This window comes from Acipenser ruthenus, chromosome 17 (genome assembly GCF_902713425.1).
Source record: "Acipenser ruthenus chromosome 17, fAciRut3.2 maternal haplotype, whole genome shotgun sequence".
NCBI classification, from domain to species: domain Eukaryota; kingdom Metazoa; phylum Chordata; class Actinopteri; order Acipenseriformes; family Acipenseridae; genus Acipenser; species Acipenser ruthenus.
In genome coordinates, this window is record NC_081205.1 from 24,568,867 (window position 1) to 24,588,240 (window position 19,374).

The following is a 19,374-nucleotide window of genomic DNA, read 5'->3' on the forward strand; positions in this document are numbered from 1 at the left end:
ATGAATGGATGCATCCATAACGCCACCCCCCAAATACCAAAAAAAAAAAAATCCTGTAATTACACGCCATATCATACACAAGTTTATAGGACTATACTTTGAGTTGCTTAAAAAAAAAAAAAAAAAAAAAAAAATTGCAAACTGTAATGGTGTGACATTGATTTAGGTACAACAGAACGTCAAACAAATTCTTTATCATTCAATGGGGTCTAAACTAAACCCCTGCCATTTAAACGTCCCATAATCCTCTATAGTTTCATAGTCACAGGTTGTATAAAATAATGTTTACTTGTATTTGTTAGTAGAGAATCAGAATTTTCTATAAATATTAATAATGGTAAAACTGTATAGGGAACATGTCATTGTTCATTTTTTCCACCTGTGTGCTATTAATAATTTATCAAAAAAATGGGAGTGGCAAATTTTACGTGTTTTTATTTTTTACATTCTGCTTTAGGGGTAGAATAACAGTACTACTGCTAATGAAAGTTGGTGATTTCATCAGTCTCATGACGTGTGTTTTCATTCCTGCTAGAACCTTCTCTCACAAGGAAACACTCTGTAGCTTCCTTGTGTTGCAGACCATATCCCACAGAGAAAAAAAAGACAACACAAGTTACATTTATTGTTATTCACATAAAGCAGTTATAAAATAACCGCTACTATCGTGATAATTCGTTGTATAGTGAAATAGTGGGCTCACAACTATATGTATCGTGGAAATGTACAATTGTTTCATCCCTATTGGAGACCCTTGCTCTACACCCATCTCCAGTACAGAAGCACACAGGGGGCATTGCCTGGGGGAGCGATTACTGAGCCATGTCGAGCTAAGAGGGCTGAAAGAGGTGAATCAAGAAATCTGAATAATGTGAAATTACAAAAGCAATAAACAAAAGGTTGCAGCTTAGTCTTACTGTACCTTTCACATCTAGCCACGTCTGGTATTTTTAAGGAATCAGTTTTTATCATTGTAAGAGAAGTTAAAACCTTTGGACAAAAATTACTAAAATGTGATTAAAAGCTGATACATTCACTTTTTTTTTTTTTTTGTTCCACAAAATAGCTCTAAAATAAAACTTAACTTCACTGGTGGACTAATTTATTTGACCTCGCAAATAGTTGTTTTATAGATTTTGGTTTCCTTACTAGTTAAAGAATGTTTCAATTTTAAATGTATATCCTACGTCTGATTGTTTGTTTTTTCATATATATATATTTTTTTTTAAACTGTAGCAGCCATGAGCTAAATAATACAATTCTTCATATTCAAAATGGGATTGCTATATACAGTATATTTAATTTTTCTATTTGTCACAAAAGTACAGTATGCATTATTCATTTTCTTCGTGTGCCTGATTTATACATATTTTACCTTTAGCAATAATGCATTAACTTGGTCATACTATGTGAAAAAAAAGCACACAAAAGTTACTTTGCCGCTTTTTTTTATGTTTAACTTTCCGTTGACCATGCTTTTCTGTCTTTTCGAAGTACAGTGCATTAAAAAGTTTTTTGATATTTCAACAATTAAAATAATTGTAATTGTGACTTATGGAGATCACATTTTAAACAAAATAGAGAAACACTTAAGGGATGAGGTTCCAAATGTCACACTTTCATCAAAAATATGTTTTGTTTACAACGCCTCAGTTTGGATAAGCAACAGATGTTGTATGATTCAGGTTTAGCAATAAGAAATCAAGCTAATGTCTTTTGTCTTGTGATGAGCAATCAACTGCTACTTATTTACAGTATGCATATAAGAGGCAGTCCCTTCTCCTGAACAAGTACACCGTGTTCTTATATTACTTCTGGTAAATACTGTTGTCACTGACAATACAAAAGGAGCTTTCAAATCATGGAATGGCATGAGGAGATAAATAGATTTAAAAAAATATTTGTGAAATTCAGCTGAGTTGAAGTACCTTTCATTGCAACCATTTTAGCATAACACCGTTTTTGTTTCTAAAAAAAAAAAAAAAAGAAATATTCTGGTTCTTATTTTAAATAAACTTATGAAACTTAAAAATAGCTTCAATTATCTCTATAAAAATATATGCAAGAAGTGTAATTCGTGTTGGCAAAGGCTGCCAATTTAAACCTGCAAATTAAAAACAGTGAATTAGAAACTGTTCATTGCTGTTCTGCAATTCCACAAGAGGGTATAAAAAATACGGACATAGCATTTTTAAAAATGAGACAGTGATACCATGTGTTGTTCAAATATATACTGTATAGTGCACAGCTGACAGGAGGCAGCAACAATAATAGAAAATGGATTGGAGATTTACGTTATCCAGATGAGTCAATTCGAGGTCCCTAATCTCTGGTAAAGGACCTTGAATGTTATCTTTCAAAACTATGTTTAATCTGTTCCAAATCAATCCTCCGTAAATTATGTAAATACAGTATTTATGTAATTTACCTTTTTTCTGTTTGATGAAAATAAATTAAGTTCTAGAACATGCCCTTTGAATGTTTTTCAAATGTAGACTAAAGTCTGCTCCTTCACAGTCCTATACGTCCAATCTATCCATTTAAATTTTAGTACAACAAATAAAGTTTGAATTTTAAGTTCAAACAACTGGATGCACACTGATTACATATCATAACAACAACATAGGCACTGTGCTCCCGTCTCAAACAAAGCCAGGAGGCTTTGAATAAACTTTATGAACAAGTTACAGTACTGAGCAAGCAGGATGAGCAACATTGTAGGTTATGAGTATAAAAACTTATTTTATAACTGTTTTTACTTTTGACAATACATTTTACGACCGAATGGTAATTTAAATGCTGAAAGTTACAAATACACAAACCTGCACTCAAATCCTAATTAAAAATAAATAAATAAATAAAGCAATCATTCATAATCATAAACACATCCTGACACAATTTTAAAACTATGTTTATACGTCAATAGAATCATGTCTGAGCAACATCAGGCACACCCGTCAACAACCATCATGTCCCTCTGCCCTTACTTCATTCAAGAAATACCATATCATCGGAATGCATGATTTAAATTATCAGTCTTAACTAAAAATCAGTGGGGTTTAATTATTGCCCTCTCATTTAAACAAGGCTTTTACTTCTACTTCGCTCAACCACTGGTTCCTAAACCCAATTAAAAATAATGTAATTATTCTTGATTTCAAGGTTTGATCCACTAGATCAAACTCTATGGGTAAATCAATAAAAAAAAAAAAGGTCACAGAGAGTAAATAATCAATTTGTAAAGATCTAATTACATCAGCTCCAATTCCTAAATGAACAATCTACATCCTATTGCCACACAAAAACCAGAGCACCCACACATACAGTAGACCACTCTCAATGTAACATTCATGTTTTGTATAGAAAAAAAATAATTTAAAATTAATAGTTTATCCCAAATATTATACCCAAATGCAATCTGAAAGCTCTCTGTGATGACATTTTGAAGATTTGTTTTATTTCAAGGTAGTTATCATATTCACCATATTGACTGTACAGAAAGACAGATGGACACAATACGTGAATAAGGATAAAGATTTTGAATGAGGACCCTAAAAAAGGTCTGATAGTCATAGATTGACAAAACTTAAACCGTATGTTTTGTGAATAGGGCCCATTGTTTTTGTACACAAGTACATTCTGTGTATACATATTTTCCCCTTTCAGTCCACAAAACTCCAGATTCGAGTTTCAAAAGGGTTATTAAAACCTTTTTTTATTTTGGTTTTTTAGACCAGCTGTGAGAATCAACATTACCATATTAGCAAAAACCCAACGGAACACAAGGTTCTTTATGATTGGAGGAGAAACAGTAATTAAGTACTGGGTATGGACCACTTTCTAGCGCAGCGGTTCCAAATAAACATTGATATAGGGTATAAAGTAAAATCATATAGATGGATGATTAACTATTACACCTTACACACACACACCATAATTCACGTAATGTAATAAATCCATATAAAAAGTAACATTATCATCTTGAGGGCCAGACAAAACAGACATCTATCATGAATGTATAGGGTTCTATACATGGATAGCTGAGCAAACGCAATGCTCTTGGTTGCTACAGTCATCTCTTTTTAATAACAGCTCTGCTATAGGTTGACATAGTTGATTTGATCCAGAGTCAAAGTAACAGGTGTAAAAAGGAGCCATCAGTCACTACCCATCAGATTTGATTTTCATGATGGCCCGTTTCAGTACTTCTTCAGCTCTCTGCATTTACCCTTGTGACCAGCCATTAGGCATGGTAGATAAGCCAGCTGTCAGAATGCAGTGTATGGGTACTGAAAAGTGACTCAAAATATGATACATATATATTGCATGGAGTTTTATTAAATGGAACTGTGTGAAGAACACACCCTGTTACTGTAGAAATAACAAATAATTGGATTAATTTTAGTTGGCAGAGTAAAAAGGGGGGGGGGGGGGGGGGGGAGTAGTCTCCCTCCCATGTGTTGCAGTCAAGCAGTTATAACCCGAATAGTATGAATTCTACCCGATACAACCTTTTGACAGAACACTGGCACTATACACATTTTAAACATCTCTGAAGCAGAAGAAAACACTAGACAATGAGACAGCAGTAGAAACATTGCATTTCAATGCATTGAGCCTTTGTGCCAATACAACATCTTTTGGAAAATGAATGACAAAAATATTATTAAAAGCACCTCTATATCCAGTTTGAAAAAATAAATAAATAAATAAATGAATGAAACGGTACAAAAAATGTGGTTGAAGAGCATCATGTGCTGTATAATCTAGATTGTAAACAAAAAATGTTGGATTGTCACAAAAAACAGGAAAACACTGCCTACCCAAGTGAGAAAACTGTGCATAGGGAATCCCACAGGATTATGATGGCAGGACAAACCTCCTAAAATCTTATTAAATCTTTTTCTATCATGTGGCTATGTTTACTCTATGAGTGAAGCATACTGTACACCCCTCAGCATGTCAATACAGCTTAAGCGGACTGCATGTCCTCAAATGGTCTGAGCTGCATGTTGCTGGTCCTGTACATACTGTTACTATCATTCCACTAACAGGAAGGAAAACAGCAAAACATGAACTGGGAATTGTGGCAGACAAGGTCTATCCTATGCACCATTACTAAAACTAAATCAAATAAACAATTTGCCATCTATGTTTAGGCCCCACTGCACAGATTTGAAATAGTGATACAATAAATGCTATTCAAAAAACTATTCTGCCAAGAAATGCATAAAACACCTGTGCAACAGTGATTACATATCAGTGTAATAAGCAGTGTTCATCTCTCTATGTTCATAGGATTACTAAAAATGTTATGAAATTATCCATGATCCAATTATGGCAAATACATCGTACGTAGTGTATCCATTAAGCTTCATATATACTTGAAAAAGTGAGATTAATGGAAAGTAGTACACAAAATTAGAAGCACATTACCATGCAAATTAAAATGTTTTTTTGTTAAATAGCATCAATGTTGTGGAGCTTTGGAAGGTAGACTGAATTCTCAATAGGGAATGCCTGCCAGTGCTGTGATTCATCTGAATTAGAATACTGTATGTTCAAAAGCTTCAGGAGGTTAGTCATATCCTTAAACCAATTAAGAGAAAACATGGAATATAAGATGTTTTAAGTGTAAAGCAGGTTTCGATGTGAAAAGAAGCCCATATCCAGCTAAAAATAACTGAACTGTAAACAAACTGAAATTTAAGTAACGTATGCCTTTGGATGAATATGAAGTATGTATATCAATACAGGGATGACTAATAATTCTGTATTTAATAACACACACCATATTGGTATTTATATAAAACTCTATAGTGCTCCCCCTGTATAATGCTGCCCTTTATAATGCAGAATTGGTTATAAGGTGCATTGCCCTGGCTTCTATATGCCCCATAATGCCATTAGAGTAGCACTTTTATATTCGTAATAAGGCACAACACAAACAGATCTGGCTTCTAACTATGGCTACTGATGACAACATTACAAAAATGGGCAACAGGTTATAATGCTTTTTTGCACATTTTGTGATCATTTGTTACAGTTAAATATGTGTTGCACATTATATACAAGGTGCACAGTACATTACAGTGCATGCAGTAGTATTCTACATAGTATCCTCTGGAGTTTTTTAGTTATACATCACAAGAAGGGTACAGGATGCGCATTCTGACTTAATTATTGCATCTCATTCTCAAAACACTATGGATAGATAAACAGTTCTATAGAAATACTTCAATTAATACCACTACTTTTCATAAAAACCTTTTTTCGACAGTGCAATATTCTGATAATTTATCTTCATTAGCAGGCTATTCCCTCCTTCCTGTGTCCAAAATAGTTAATGGATCCATTCTTTAAGCCCAGTCGACCCTGATTAGTTATCACTGACATTTGTTGATTTCAATTCAACTCCTGCATTTCAGTGGCCTGCTGTTAATGTTCCCTGTGGTACTCTTAATAAAAACAATACTGCAACCATCTGTTTCTTCGTCAGAAATCTGACAGGTTTCACATGGTGAAGTATCTTCCAACTAACTGATGAGACAGCAGGGAAAACAGCAAGAAAAGAAAAAGAAAAAGGGAACACAAATACTTTTCCTATTCATTATTTTGTTGCTATGTTTATTAGAAAATGTTATTTTCTGGTTTTGTTAAATGGGCAGATGAACTATTAAATGCCAAAGAAGAATGAATAGAAACAGTTCACAAAGAATTGCATTTTTTTACTACTAAACAAGTTAGATTTGCACATTAGTTTATAATTTTCACTTGCTTTACTCACGTGGGCTATGCATTAATTGCAGTTTATAAGCTTCACATTTCACCATACCTCTATGTGCTTTACCATGCTTGATTTTGGAATTTATAATGCAGGAAATAAAATGTAGGTCTCCCACAGTGTGGCGTTTTGAACCATTTCAAGTTTTCCTGTGGTCTGTTACTTGCACAAATCAAGCTCAGGTGTATCTTACACCAAACACTAATGGAAAACTTTTAAAAGGATTCTTCTATCAAACAGTAAAACTACCTATAATAATCAAGTTTTATACAACACCATAAATTACAGATTGTTGAAGTGTTTTTTTGTTTTTTTTCCCCCCATTAAGGCTGGTAGTACACAATTCATGAAAATAAATAAATCATGTCTTCATACAAGATAAAGATTATTTATAATATGCCTTCCCCTGTTTCAGATCAGCAGGTTCTAGAATTCTCACAGTATTCTGTTGCAATTAACACAACATATATCATATTAAGCCTGGTTTCCATGGGAACAAGCTATGATTAAAAGGGAAAATAAGACTTTATACAGAGTTAACATTGTTTGTCTCCTTATTATTTCTTCTTTTTTTATAGAAAGGAGCAAACAGCAAAGGGCAGTGATATCTCTTTATTGTAGGATTTCAATCTACCTGCATCTTCCGTTTCCTCCTCTTCCTCTGCAGTATTGAGGACCGAGTCCCGATCTCCTACATACTGCATGAGAATACTTTCTGTTCCTGAAAGCTTAAGGACCATACAATTAATGAAAATGTATTTAACATAAAGTTAAGTAATAAACTGCAATCCAGCCCTGGCCCCTTCAACAAATCCCTGGAAGCAGTGTGTGTCTATATATACTGAGCAAACTTATCACTTATATTTGAGCATCAAAATAAACTTATCACATATCTGGATAAAATTCACTCGTGATCGAAAAATGACACTGAGCAGGTGTAGTGACTTTTTATTGTGCTGATTAAAAACTGACATCACGAAGATGCTGCAAAATGATCTGTTGATCTTGGGCAGGAGTTGTGACTCTTGGTCTCCCAGTTCGTGGCCTGTCATTGACAGCGTGTGTCTGGTTATACCGTCTCACCAGGTTTGAAATTGCTGGCTGTGAGCTCCCAAGATGGTGAGCCACAGTACGCTGCCCTACTCCAGCTTCCAACATGCCGATTCCACGAAGGCGCTGCTCTCTTGACATATTGATCTTGTGATTTTCTTTATTGCTTTTATTCAAGCTTGCAACAACAGCTGAAATCACTCCATATCCAGTGTCCAATCAACTGTCTCACTAATTAGGTGCTTAAGTGCATATATTTCAGTCATAGTCACTCAAGTGTGTCATGGTCAAGGATGAATAATGGAGTGATTAAAAAGAAACCAAAAACATTGTCAATGTCCATCATTTATATACCTTATTTTTTTCAAAAATAAATGTGTTATAATAGTGATAAGTTTCTCATGATGCTCGGTATATATATATATAGTAAATTCTCATTAATATGAAGGAACCAGCAAACAAAATGTACAATTAGTAATTTGAATAGTGAGGAGTCTATACTGTACTGTATTTATATTAATTTCTGAAATGTACAGTTTACGGGAACTGTTCTTATTGCTAATTTAATTACATTCTGGGGAGGAGGCATCTGTCCCAATGTCAAATTTACATTCAAACACTTTAATATGGTGAAAGTAGGTTGGTGACTTTTTCAGTCGTGGTGGGGCTATGTAATGTATGACAAATAAATCTATATTTCCATGAACAAAACTCCATCCTTTCCTTAAACAATATTGTATTTAATGTATTTTTAATATGCACAATGTAATAATGCGTTTAATCAAAACCATGTGTCTGCTATAACACGGATACAAAAAGGCGCCATTTCAAGTTTTATTAAAACCAATAGTTTACAGAACCTTGAATATAACATAATAACCAACATAAGTAATGAGTTAAAACAAACACATACTGGTATACTGCAGGTTTAGAAACATATTGCTTCAATTAAAGTCATTTCAGATCACCAAATCAAATGGCAGGTTCTACAAAATTGTGCCATGAAAAGAGGTCTCTATTATTATTCAAACTGCATAACATGTAACGATCCAAGATCAACTCTATTAACTGGAAAATGAGTTCCAACTTTCAAAAATCAAATGGTGAAATTCTTCACTGTATGCAATCAATTAACCATTAAGTAAAGCTTAACAGACATAAAGTGAAGTTGAAGTGAAGTGAGAGACCATCTGATAGCAATCTAAAATGCTCAATCAGCACCAAGGTTTTATTTGCCAATCTCTTTGAATCTATAGAATATAAATACCTTTTTTTCAGACACTTTTCTTCAGCCAACTCTGAACTATATTAAAAAAATAATTATTAATAACGTTGTAGGTCTAGACTGGCAGTCAATCTCTGTCTTAGATTGAATTCAAATTTGTTTTGTGTTTCAGACACACTTCCCAGAGCACTGCTACAATAATAACTTTCTCCAAAGGCTGTAACAGATATTATTTGAATATGGGTAACAAATGATTAACTAATGTAATGGCAAGAGATGTAATGGTTTTACCTCTGAATGCCAATATTTTTCTTTTGAAAAATGTTTGTATAAAATAACTCAAAAAAATTAAGTACCTTTAAAGTCTCCAGTTGAGCAACTCGACATCGCTGCAGTAAATCTATAAACAGGTAAATCAACAGAGCCTAGTGGAAAGAAAAAAAAAAGTAAAACAGACAAATACAAATTATTCATAACTGTTCAATGTTTAATTATTACATTTCTTCAAACTAGTTTTAATAATAAAAAAATAAACGTGGTCCTTTAAGTTTAAATGTGGCACCCATCCAAATTGTTCCCAATGTGTGGCCCAAGAAATTATTCTTGGACGTTGACAGCAAATCTATGTCAATGGAATGTGCTTGTCTACCTATAGCTCAGCATTATAGCTGCAGGCTAAAATATTGCTAATCTTGTAAATTTCTGATGGTAGCAGGTATAAAAGGTCAAACCACAGCTGATACAGCGCAGGTTGACATCATGTCTTGATGGAGAGATCTGTCTGACTTTGAACAAAGTGTGACAGTAGGGTGACATATTAGTGGGAAGAGCAATAGCAAGTCCAGTGAGCTAACCAGATATAAAAAACGACTGTGTTGAATGTGATATCACAGTAAAAAGACAAGGGGAAAACATCTATTGCTGCCAGGGCATACACACCTAAGAAAATCACTACCTGAGGGATTACTGAACTGAATGGTCTTCAGAAAGCAACTCTGAAGAATGGAGACACATTTTGCTTGACACATAGCACAATGTTGCAGAGGGACTACAGCAACGGTTTTCCAGCGTCATCCACACCAAAGAAAATAACACATGTGTGATGTTGCTCCAGCTCTGGTGATTTGTGCAGATTTCCTGATCTAGAGACTCACAGATGGTGCAGGAAATTTGTATCAGCCATGAGCGGAAAAGAAAACACAGAATTCTCTCTAGAGTATTCAGAGTAAAAATGCAAACAAATTGGTTGGTGAATATGGTTCACACAGGTTCCCAACGTCTCCCGTGATACCATATGCAAAATGTAAATGTACATTTTGCAGCTGGATTATTTTTAGGCAGTAGAAAATTAAGGAACACCAGAGTCTGGAGAAAACACATAATTGATCACATCTAAACTTACACAGAAACAAGTCAGAACACATCCCTGCTACTGAAAGCAAAGCTTTGGACTATGCATTTGAAGAAAAGATCCAGTAACCTTAGATACTGGGCCCCTTTCTAAGCTTTATTGTACAGCTGGTAGCATACCGTGGTTGTTAAAACCTGGTTATTAATGATGCTATGCATCTAGTGCCATTTCCATTCATCAGATAACTTATGGCCCATTTATAATCACATTGGACTTAATGGATTATTTCTTCCACTGTCACTTATTATGGATGTGCAGCAAGCAACCAGTATATGTAAAAAACAAGTGTGGGTTTAAATTACTTGACATAGGTAACATGTTGAAAAATAAATAAATAAATGTTACAATTTGTCAAAAATATGTATAGCAATGAGACTTTTCTCATTCTATTTCCTCTTTTCTTAGTTTCTGGTTGTGGTGCCAGCTGTATCTGCCCTGGGCACGAGCTTGTCTGCAACCAACCATTACATGTTGAAGGTTGGTTCGGAGCATAAATACAATTCACTTCAGCTGCAATCCGACCATGTCAACTACAGCAATGTTACTACTAGACATCGGTTTGTCTATAGCAGGGGTGTCCAATCATGGTCTTGGAGGGCCAGTGTCCTTCCTGGTTTTTGTTCCAACTGTACCCTAAATTACTTAATTGGACCAATTAAGTGCATATTAGAAGCTTGTCCCAATTAAATAATTTAGGGTAGAGTTAGAACAAAAACCAGGAGGACACCGGCCCTCCAGGACCAGGAGACCCCTGGTCTATAGCATTGTAAATGTATTTTTTTGCCTTCACCTGGTTAACAAAAACAACAAAAGGTAACAACATTTTAAAGCATTGGTTCACAGTCGATTTATTCATCATTCCTTACAAATAGAAACATTCTGGTGTATCCTACCCCTCCTCAGAATCCTGGTTCTAATGTTTTCAACTGTCAATTTGCCCTCTAGCTTATACTAATAGGTATAAACAATTAGCAGTCACTGCATACGTACTTGCATCAAGAAACCAATTACAAAAGAGACCAGAAATGGCTGCAATCCAGAATGTGCAATTGTGACTGGCAGACCTACAAAAAAGCAAAAAATGACAATTCTTGAGGATTGTATGGCATTTGTATCCTCAAATTACTTTTTAAATGCTTTGCAAAAATCCATATCCAGAAAATGAGTTACATAAATAGCAATGCATTTTAATTTAAATACTAAAGGCAGTTAATATTTTCTAGTTCAGTTAAATATTGACACCATGTTCCAAGTGATGTATATAGTTCTATAGGTCTTTACTGATTATACATCATTTAAATTAATTTTTTTCACTCAGTTTCATTGGGGAAAACCATTTACACCATGCTGACAGGTGCCTCTATCTGACCAGGAACAGCTGTGCACTTTCTAAATTGTGTTCTGCAGCTATTCGTACTCTGTAATATGCCAGCATATTTTCTGTAAAGAAAAAACCTACAATTCAAAATGTATTTTGTTTCATGATAACGCTATAGCCTGTATTTCATTTTTGCCCCTAATGTGAAAATGAGAACAAGAAAGCAATACAGCTAGTTTAAGTAGTTTCATACAGTGTTGTAATTTAAGTGAACTACTAAATCTAAGATCAACTAATTGCCCATGAAGATTAACTCAATGTCCATGAATAAAAATGACAATGAATGTACACAATCTGTATTAATAGTACAGTAGTCTCTGCGTATAGAAACACCTCCTAAGAGAACACTTCATGTAAGGGAACACCCTTGTGGTGATACTGATTCTTCCCCATTGTAAATGCTCCAGCTAAAGTAATAGGAACTTCACTTAAAAGAACACCTTCTTGACACCGATAGCGATTCGTTCACAACAGATAAAGTACTGTTTTGTAACCTGATAACTCGTCATCAAACTTAAAATGGTTTATTCAGTCGTGCGAGTGTGTTTAAGGCACACTGATTGGTTTATTAAATCTTTCCAGAACTGGCGTCATATCATTGGACTCTTTTTGCATTCTGATTTCCATGAGTGCACCTCATCGCTACAAAATGTAAACAGACTGAGAAATGTGTCGCTGATTCTCTTGCTACAAAAAGCTGGAAATTGCTCGAGCTCTTGAAAAAAACCTGAATAAGACACAAGTCACCGAGCAATTTGGAGTTTGCCATTCTGGTGAATCGCTTCACCATTCTGTTAAAAAAAAAAATGCATGTCTTGTATATTGCTGCTGCATTTTTTAACATGTGTAAGGGTGCTGTGTTAATTTAGTTTGACAGTTAGTTTATTAACATTAGTTTGTCTGCTACTTTATTATTATAGTTTATTAACATACACTTGCCTATTGCTTTTCTTTTATTTATTCAGTGCATTTCATATGTTGATGCACATGCGTATATATTTATTTATTGATATTTTGTCTGGTGGCTAACTCTTAGAGAGCACTTCGGCTATAAGAACACTTCGCTTGCTTCCTGAGGGGTGTTCTCTTAGCCGAAGACTACTGTACTTGTTTTCTTGTCATTATCTCAAAAGTAACTTCCCCAGTTTAGTCAATAAAATGCAACATTGTAGCATATTGCAATGTCTATTCTCATGTCCCTTATTTAATTATCTAATAGAAAAGTAGGTAAAAGAGTTGATCAATTCCAGGTAGTGGAGAAACTCCCTTTAAGAATAATGATCACCCAAACACGGGTTTAAAAAAAAACAACCCAAAAAACATGAGTGGTAACCATTCCTAAACTACAGCTATAAGAGAAATGAGAAAGCAACCTTAAAATCACAAGCTTGTTTAGATTATTCCCTGCTACTGTACTTAAATCAGATTACTGTATGTGCCAAAATATTTAAATAGTGATTTACATAAATATTTAATTACATTAGGAACATTTAAATGCGTCTTCCTGTGGTAACCATAAGGTAGGATAATAGGAAATGGTTTCAATGAGAGAGATTTATGTAGAAACTGCATTCCAGATCCAGTGGCTTCAAAACTCTTATCATAACTCTATTATTGCTATCTCAAGGTCAACTTCAAGACTTCCTTTCAATACTGACAACACTTACATCCATTAAAGTAAATCTCTTAAATGAAATGAGGTTGTGTTTAGATAAAAGGAAGAAACCCCTTGGGCTTCAGTTTATTTCAGGACATACTGTAATAAGGAATACAAAAAGAAAATATTTAAAAGGTCTGTGAATTTGGGGCATATGGGTTCCCAACATCTCCAAATACAAAAGTATGCTGCGGTATTTTATATTAGGGCAGGAGAAAAAAAAAATAAGAGCAGTATGAGGGAAAAACAAAACTAAATTGATAAATTTGACAACATTCAAATATCCCTTATACCCTAAACCAAAAGAATATTTACACATTTGAGAAGGTTTCCTGCTACCTATCAGCATATATTACTTTTTTTAAAACAGAGGGGATCCTAAATTATACTGCACATTACACTTACCTAAGATTCCAGTACCCAAGATTGATGCAACGGAGACGAAGTCTACAGGGAGACAAAAAAAAAACATAAATACTTTCCTCTTTTTCAGGCTACATAATCTAACAAATTAAAGTGTAAACTACAACACTGACGTACAGAGCTAAAATAGCAGGCTGTTTTGAGGGATTAAATATAGGTTGGCATTATTTCATGCATGTATAGCAATACTGTTAGTAATAATTGACTTATTCACATACATGAGTCAATGGCTGTAAAGAAGAGAACTACATGTTCAGCTTCTCTTAATGGGACCATTAAAAGCTGTAAACAGTTTTCACTTCTTAACCTGAAACCATTTGAATTTTGATTCCTTAAAAGAAGTACAAGATAAAGCAAGTTTCTAAAAACAGAGTGTGTAGCTTTTATTGTATTTGATTAATTTAACAGTATCTCAAGTCAAGGTTATTCAACATCCTCCCTTACTACTGCGGTTTTATTTTATTCTAAGCACGTGACAGACGAGGTGTGTTTTGGAGAACAACCTAGATTTTTTTTTTTCTTTCATTAAATCACAATTTAATTAACACTTTGGTTTAGACTGTTAGCAAAATTACATCTGTGAGGAATTCTATTTTAAAACATGATTCCTGTAAAAAAAAAAAAAACTTCCCTTGGATAAAGAAATGAAAAGCTTGGTTTACAAAATGAAGCAATTCAGCCTGGCATGTAACTATCTGTTGAGTCCTCATGCGAAACAATTTCCTTACCAACTAACTAACCAAGTCTCTGCTGACCTCATTACAGGGACAGTATTATATAACCTTGATCCACTGCATATTAAAGTAATAAAAATGAATAAGCTGTACTAGTTTCAAGTTAAATAGAGTAAGACAAATATACTATCCATCCAACAAACAACAACTATCATTGCATGTAAAACTGTATTTATTATTTACATAATAAATACAGTTTAACATGACGTATTACTTGCATTATGAACATGCCTACAAAATCAACCAATATGGCAAACATTGAGTTTCAAGTTTCAAAACTGAACATTAAAAAAATATAACTTGACGTTGCTATTGGTGAACAAAATCAAAGCATGACCTGTGGCGTAGTTCAAGGTAAATAACACCTCTCATAGAAATAAGGAGCAGTGGCTGCAGAGAAAGAGTATATAAATAATGCTGTGTTAATAGCTGAGGATATGATTCGATGAATAAAGCTAATGTAGCCATGTAAAAATAATAATAGTAAAAGAAGCTCACCGTGTTTGTCTGTGTAGTTCGTTTTGTTTGTCTGTTTATTTTGGCTCAAGTGCCGTGTCCTGTTTTGTGTTCTGTTTGTTAAACCTTTTTATTTTGTTAATAAACGCTGAGTGCAACCATCGCAATCAGTTTCTCTCATCATCACCGTCTGTCTGTGTGTTTCTCTCTCTGGTCTGAGTTCCTCCCTGCAGCCATCTTTGTCACACGTGGTGTCAGAAGTGGGATAACAGCGCCTCCAGGGCTCAGGCCAGAGCGGGAACCGCAGTTTTTTTTGTGGAAAAGTAAAAAAAAAAAAAAAAAAAAAAAAATGGAAGGCTGGAACTGGAGAGACGGCTGCAGTGAGCTGGAGGATCTCCTCGGCAGGTTGGAGGACCAAGGTTGGTGCCTTGCCTGCGGGGTGTATGGGCACACGGTGGCTGTCTGCCCCTTCCAGGAAGAGGAGGAGGAACCAGCCCAAAGGAGGAAGGTGAGCAGAAGGAGGCAGAGAGGGGGAAAAGTGAGGAGGAAGCAGAGGGAGCCAAGGTGGTGCACCATGTGCATTGCTTATGGGCATGAGGACGAGGACTGCCCAGAGCAGGAGCCAGGGGAGGAGGAGCCCGAACGTCCTGCGCCTGAGTGGGAGGAGCCCGAACGTCCTGCGCCTGAGTGGGAGGAGCCCGAACGTCCTGCGCCTGAGTGGGAGGAGCCCGAACGTCCACAGCCCGAGTGGGAGGAGCCCGAACGTCCACAGCCCGAGTGGGAGGAGCCCGAGCGTCCACGTCCCGAGAGGGAGGAGTCGGTGCGTCCACGGCCCGAGAGGGAGGAGTCGGTGCGTCCACGGCCCGAGAGGGAGGAGTCGGTGCGTCCACGGCCCGAGAGGGAGGAGTCGGTGCGTCCACGGCCCGAGAGGGAGGAGTCGGTGCGTCCACGGCCCGAGAGGGAGGAGTCGGTGCGTCCACGGCCCGAGAGGGAGGAGTCGGTGCGTCCACGGCCCGAGAGGGAGGAGTCGGTGCGTCCACGGCCCGAGAGGGAGGAGTCGGTGCGTCCACGGCCCGAGAGGGAGGAGTCGGTGCGTCCACGGCCCGAGAGGGAGGAGTCGGTGCGTCCACGGCCCGAGAGGGAGGAGTCGGTGCGTCCACGGCCCGAGAGGGAGGAGTCGGTGCGTCCACGGCCCGAGAGGGAGGAGTCGGTGCGTCCACGGCCCGAGAGGGAGGAGTCGGTGCGTCCACGGCCCGAGAGGGAGGAGTCGGTGCGTCCACGGCCCGAGAGGGAGGAGTCGGTGCGTCCACGGCCCGAGAGGGAGGAGTCGGTGCGTCCACGGCCCGAGAGGGAGGAGTCGGTGCGTCCACGGCCCGAGAGGGAGGAGTCGGTGCGTCCACGGCCCGAGAGGGAGGAGTCGGTGCGTCCTGTGTCCGGAGGGGAGGAGCTGAAGGCCCAAACCCCTATTTTTTTTTGGGAGGGACGAGGGCGTGAAGCTCAGGTTCCACAGCAGCCGCTGTTTTTGCTGCTGATGGGAGCCCAGCGGAGACGCCCGCCACCAGCTCTACCCCCGCTGTCGGAGGAGCCGGCAGCGCCACCAGCCCTACCCCCGCTGTCGGAGGAGCCGGCAGCGCCATCACCACCACCCGAGGGAGAGGAGCAGGAGCTGCCTCTGCCTCCACCACCTGAGGGAGAGGAGCAGGAGCTGCCTCTGCCTCCACCACCCGAGGGAGAGGAGCAGGAGCTGCCTCTGCCTCCACCACCTGAGGGAGAGGAGCAGGAGCTGCCTCTGCCTCCACCACCCGAGGGAGAGGAGCAGGAGCTGCCTCTGCCTCCACCACCTGAGGGAGAGGAGCAGGAGCTGCCTCTGCCTCCACCACCACCACCCGAGGGAGAGGAGCAGGAGCTGCCTCTGCCTCCACCACCACCACCCGAGGGAGAGGAGCAGGAGCTGCCTCTGCCTCCACCACCACCACCCGAGGGAGAGGAGCAGGAGCTGCCTCTGCCTCCACCACCACCACCCGAGGGAGAGGAGCAGGAGCTGCCTCTGCCTCCACCACCACCACCCGAGGGAGAGGAGCAGGAGCTGCCTCTGCCTCCACCACCACCACCCGAGGGAGAGGAGCAGGAGCTGCCTCTGCCTCCACCACCTGAGGGAGAGGAGCAGGAGCTGCCTCTGCCTCCACCACCACCACCACCCGAGGGAGAGGAGCAGGAGCTGCCTCTGCCTCCACCACCACCACCCGAGGGAGAGGAGCAGGAGCTGCCTCTGCCTCCACCACCACCACCACCCGAGGGAGAGGAGCAGGAGCTGCCTCTGCCTCCACCTCCCGAGGGTCCGCTGCTGCTGCCGTCGCCTGAGGTCATCGAGGGTCCTGCTTCGCCTGGGGTCGCCGGGGCCTCTGCTTTGCCTCGGGTCGCTACACTGTGGCCGGAGCTCCATGAAGGGGAGCTGCCGGCCATAAAGAAAGAGGGGGAGGTCAGGAGACCAGCTCCCCCAGCTGCACTTTCGCGGCAGCAGATAGTGTGGCTGAAGCCCCGGAAGAGGGAGCTGCCAGCCACGAAGAATTGGGGGGTGCCAGACATTCCACCATGGCCACCCCCAGAAACAACTTGCTTCCCCCTCTTCCGGGACTTTGGGACTGAGGGGGGAGGTGGCCATTGAGGCCATGTGTGCGTTGCACAAGGGGGGGTATATGTGGCAAAGTGCCCCCCCTGTGTATGTTATATGTTACGTGTTGTGTGTAAATGTTGGTGTATAGGCATTGGTACACGGGATATAAGCGGTCTGTGTTTCACGTGTGTGTAAATTGTATATTTGTAGTTAGGCACGGGGATGGCACATCACATCACGTGCAAGTAAAAAGTAATATGTGAGCACGGGGAATTGCACTTTAATTAATTCACGTGCAGTTGTACCGAGATTCCAATTGAATGATTGACTAGCAATCGAATCTCGGTACAACTGCATAAAAGCTGCATGTTTTCACTCACTGGGGGTTGGTGTTCGGTGAGTGGAGAACGGGTTAGGAGACGGAGGGTATTGTAAAAATAATAATAGTAAAAGAAGCTCACCGTGTTTGTCTGTGTAGTTCGTTTTGTTTGTCTGTTTATTTTGGCTCAAGTGCCGTGTCCTGTTTTGTGTTCTGTTTGTTAAACCTTTTTATTTTGTTAATAAACGCTGAGTGCAACCATCGCAATCAGTTTCTCTCATCATCACCGTCTGTCTGTGTGTTTCTCTCTCTGGTCTGAGTTCCTCCCTGCAGCCATCTTTGTCACAAGCCACCAAATAGTTCATTATTAGCAGGGGTGAAATTATCAACAAAAAAAGTGCAGCTACTCGTATGCGGACTAGGCTGCTTTCCAACGGAATGCTGGTGGACTGTGTAAGAGTGGATGGAATGCATGCACGCTGGATGAAAAGCAGAAGTAGTCCCGGTGTCGTAGGAAATAAGTTGGCCGGGAAATAAGTTGATCACACAAGTGCAGTAATGCAAAAGTAGGCAAAAGTAAGGCGGGGCAACAGTTTGATTAAAGGGCAGGTTCACTGCATGGCTGACCGTTTTATTTGCAAGACAGTATGTTGGTGTGTGTTTGTGCCACTTTCTTTTCGTATGAACTTTAAAATGTGTGATCGACGACTCTATATGGTAAATTGTTTTAAACACTTACCTTTTTATGTTTCTATAACATCATTATCAATCAGATGTAGTCTATGTGTGATCGCAGAGATTTATTTATACATTAAATGATTTTACACAACAAAATATTGTCATATAATCAATGATCCTTGAAATTATCACAGAATACAGCTGTGTGAAAATAAAAATTATATAAAATTGACAATGTGTTCTATTCAACTCATCTAAATACGAACCTACTGGTAAGATAAACTGAATAGACCAATATCTTAAATCCACTACTGCTATTATAACCAACAAAATGTATTCAGTCTGGAACCTAATAATATTTTTATAACAAACCTTGCACAGATAACAGTACATTTGTTGACATTACATGTCAAGTTACAGGAAAGGAACATTTTCTTAATTTATTTTTTTAAGTGCCTGACTGTGCATCACAGTGTGAATATCTGAACATACTTCACTAATTACAAAACCTGTCAGTGTGACAAGAATTAAAATGTATATGTGTATATATATATATACAAGCCTGTAGGTGTCAAAAAAACATTAAAAGGAGATGGGTACGATATCTAAATGTGCTGAAATAACATTTGTAAGTAGGAGGGCAAG

At 38.6% G+C, this 19,374-nt stretch overlaps 1 protein-coding gene across 2 annotated transcripts in view; it reads right to left on the reverse strand.

The window, feature by feature from the left end:
- Positions 1 to 19,374, reverse strand: part of si:ch211-51h4.2 (uncharacterized) — a 104,861-nt gene that overhangs the window by 78,892 nt on the left and 6,595 nt on the right. Inside the window, exons 1-5 of one of the 2 annotated variants that reach the window (XM_058990191.1) lie at positions 15,161 to 15,438; positions 13,911 to 13,952; positions 11,461 to 11,534; positions 9,416 to 9,484; positions 7,419 to 7,512 (exon numbers count right to left, since the gene is read on the reverse strand). In XM_058990191.1, coding sequence (XP_058846174.1) covers positions 7,419 to 7,512; positions 9,416 to 9,484; positions 11,461 to 11,466 — 169 coding nt within the window. In that variant the 5' untranslated portion in view covers positions 11,467 to 11,534; positions 13,911 to 13,952; positions 15,161 to 15,438. Of the gene's footprint in view, positions 1 to 7,418; positions 7,513 to 9,415; positions 9,485 to 11,460; positions 11,535 to 13,910; positions 13,953 to 15,160; positions 15,439 to 19,374 lie in introns of those variants that run through there. The other variant, XM_034038731.3, reaches the window with a different exon arrangement.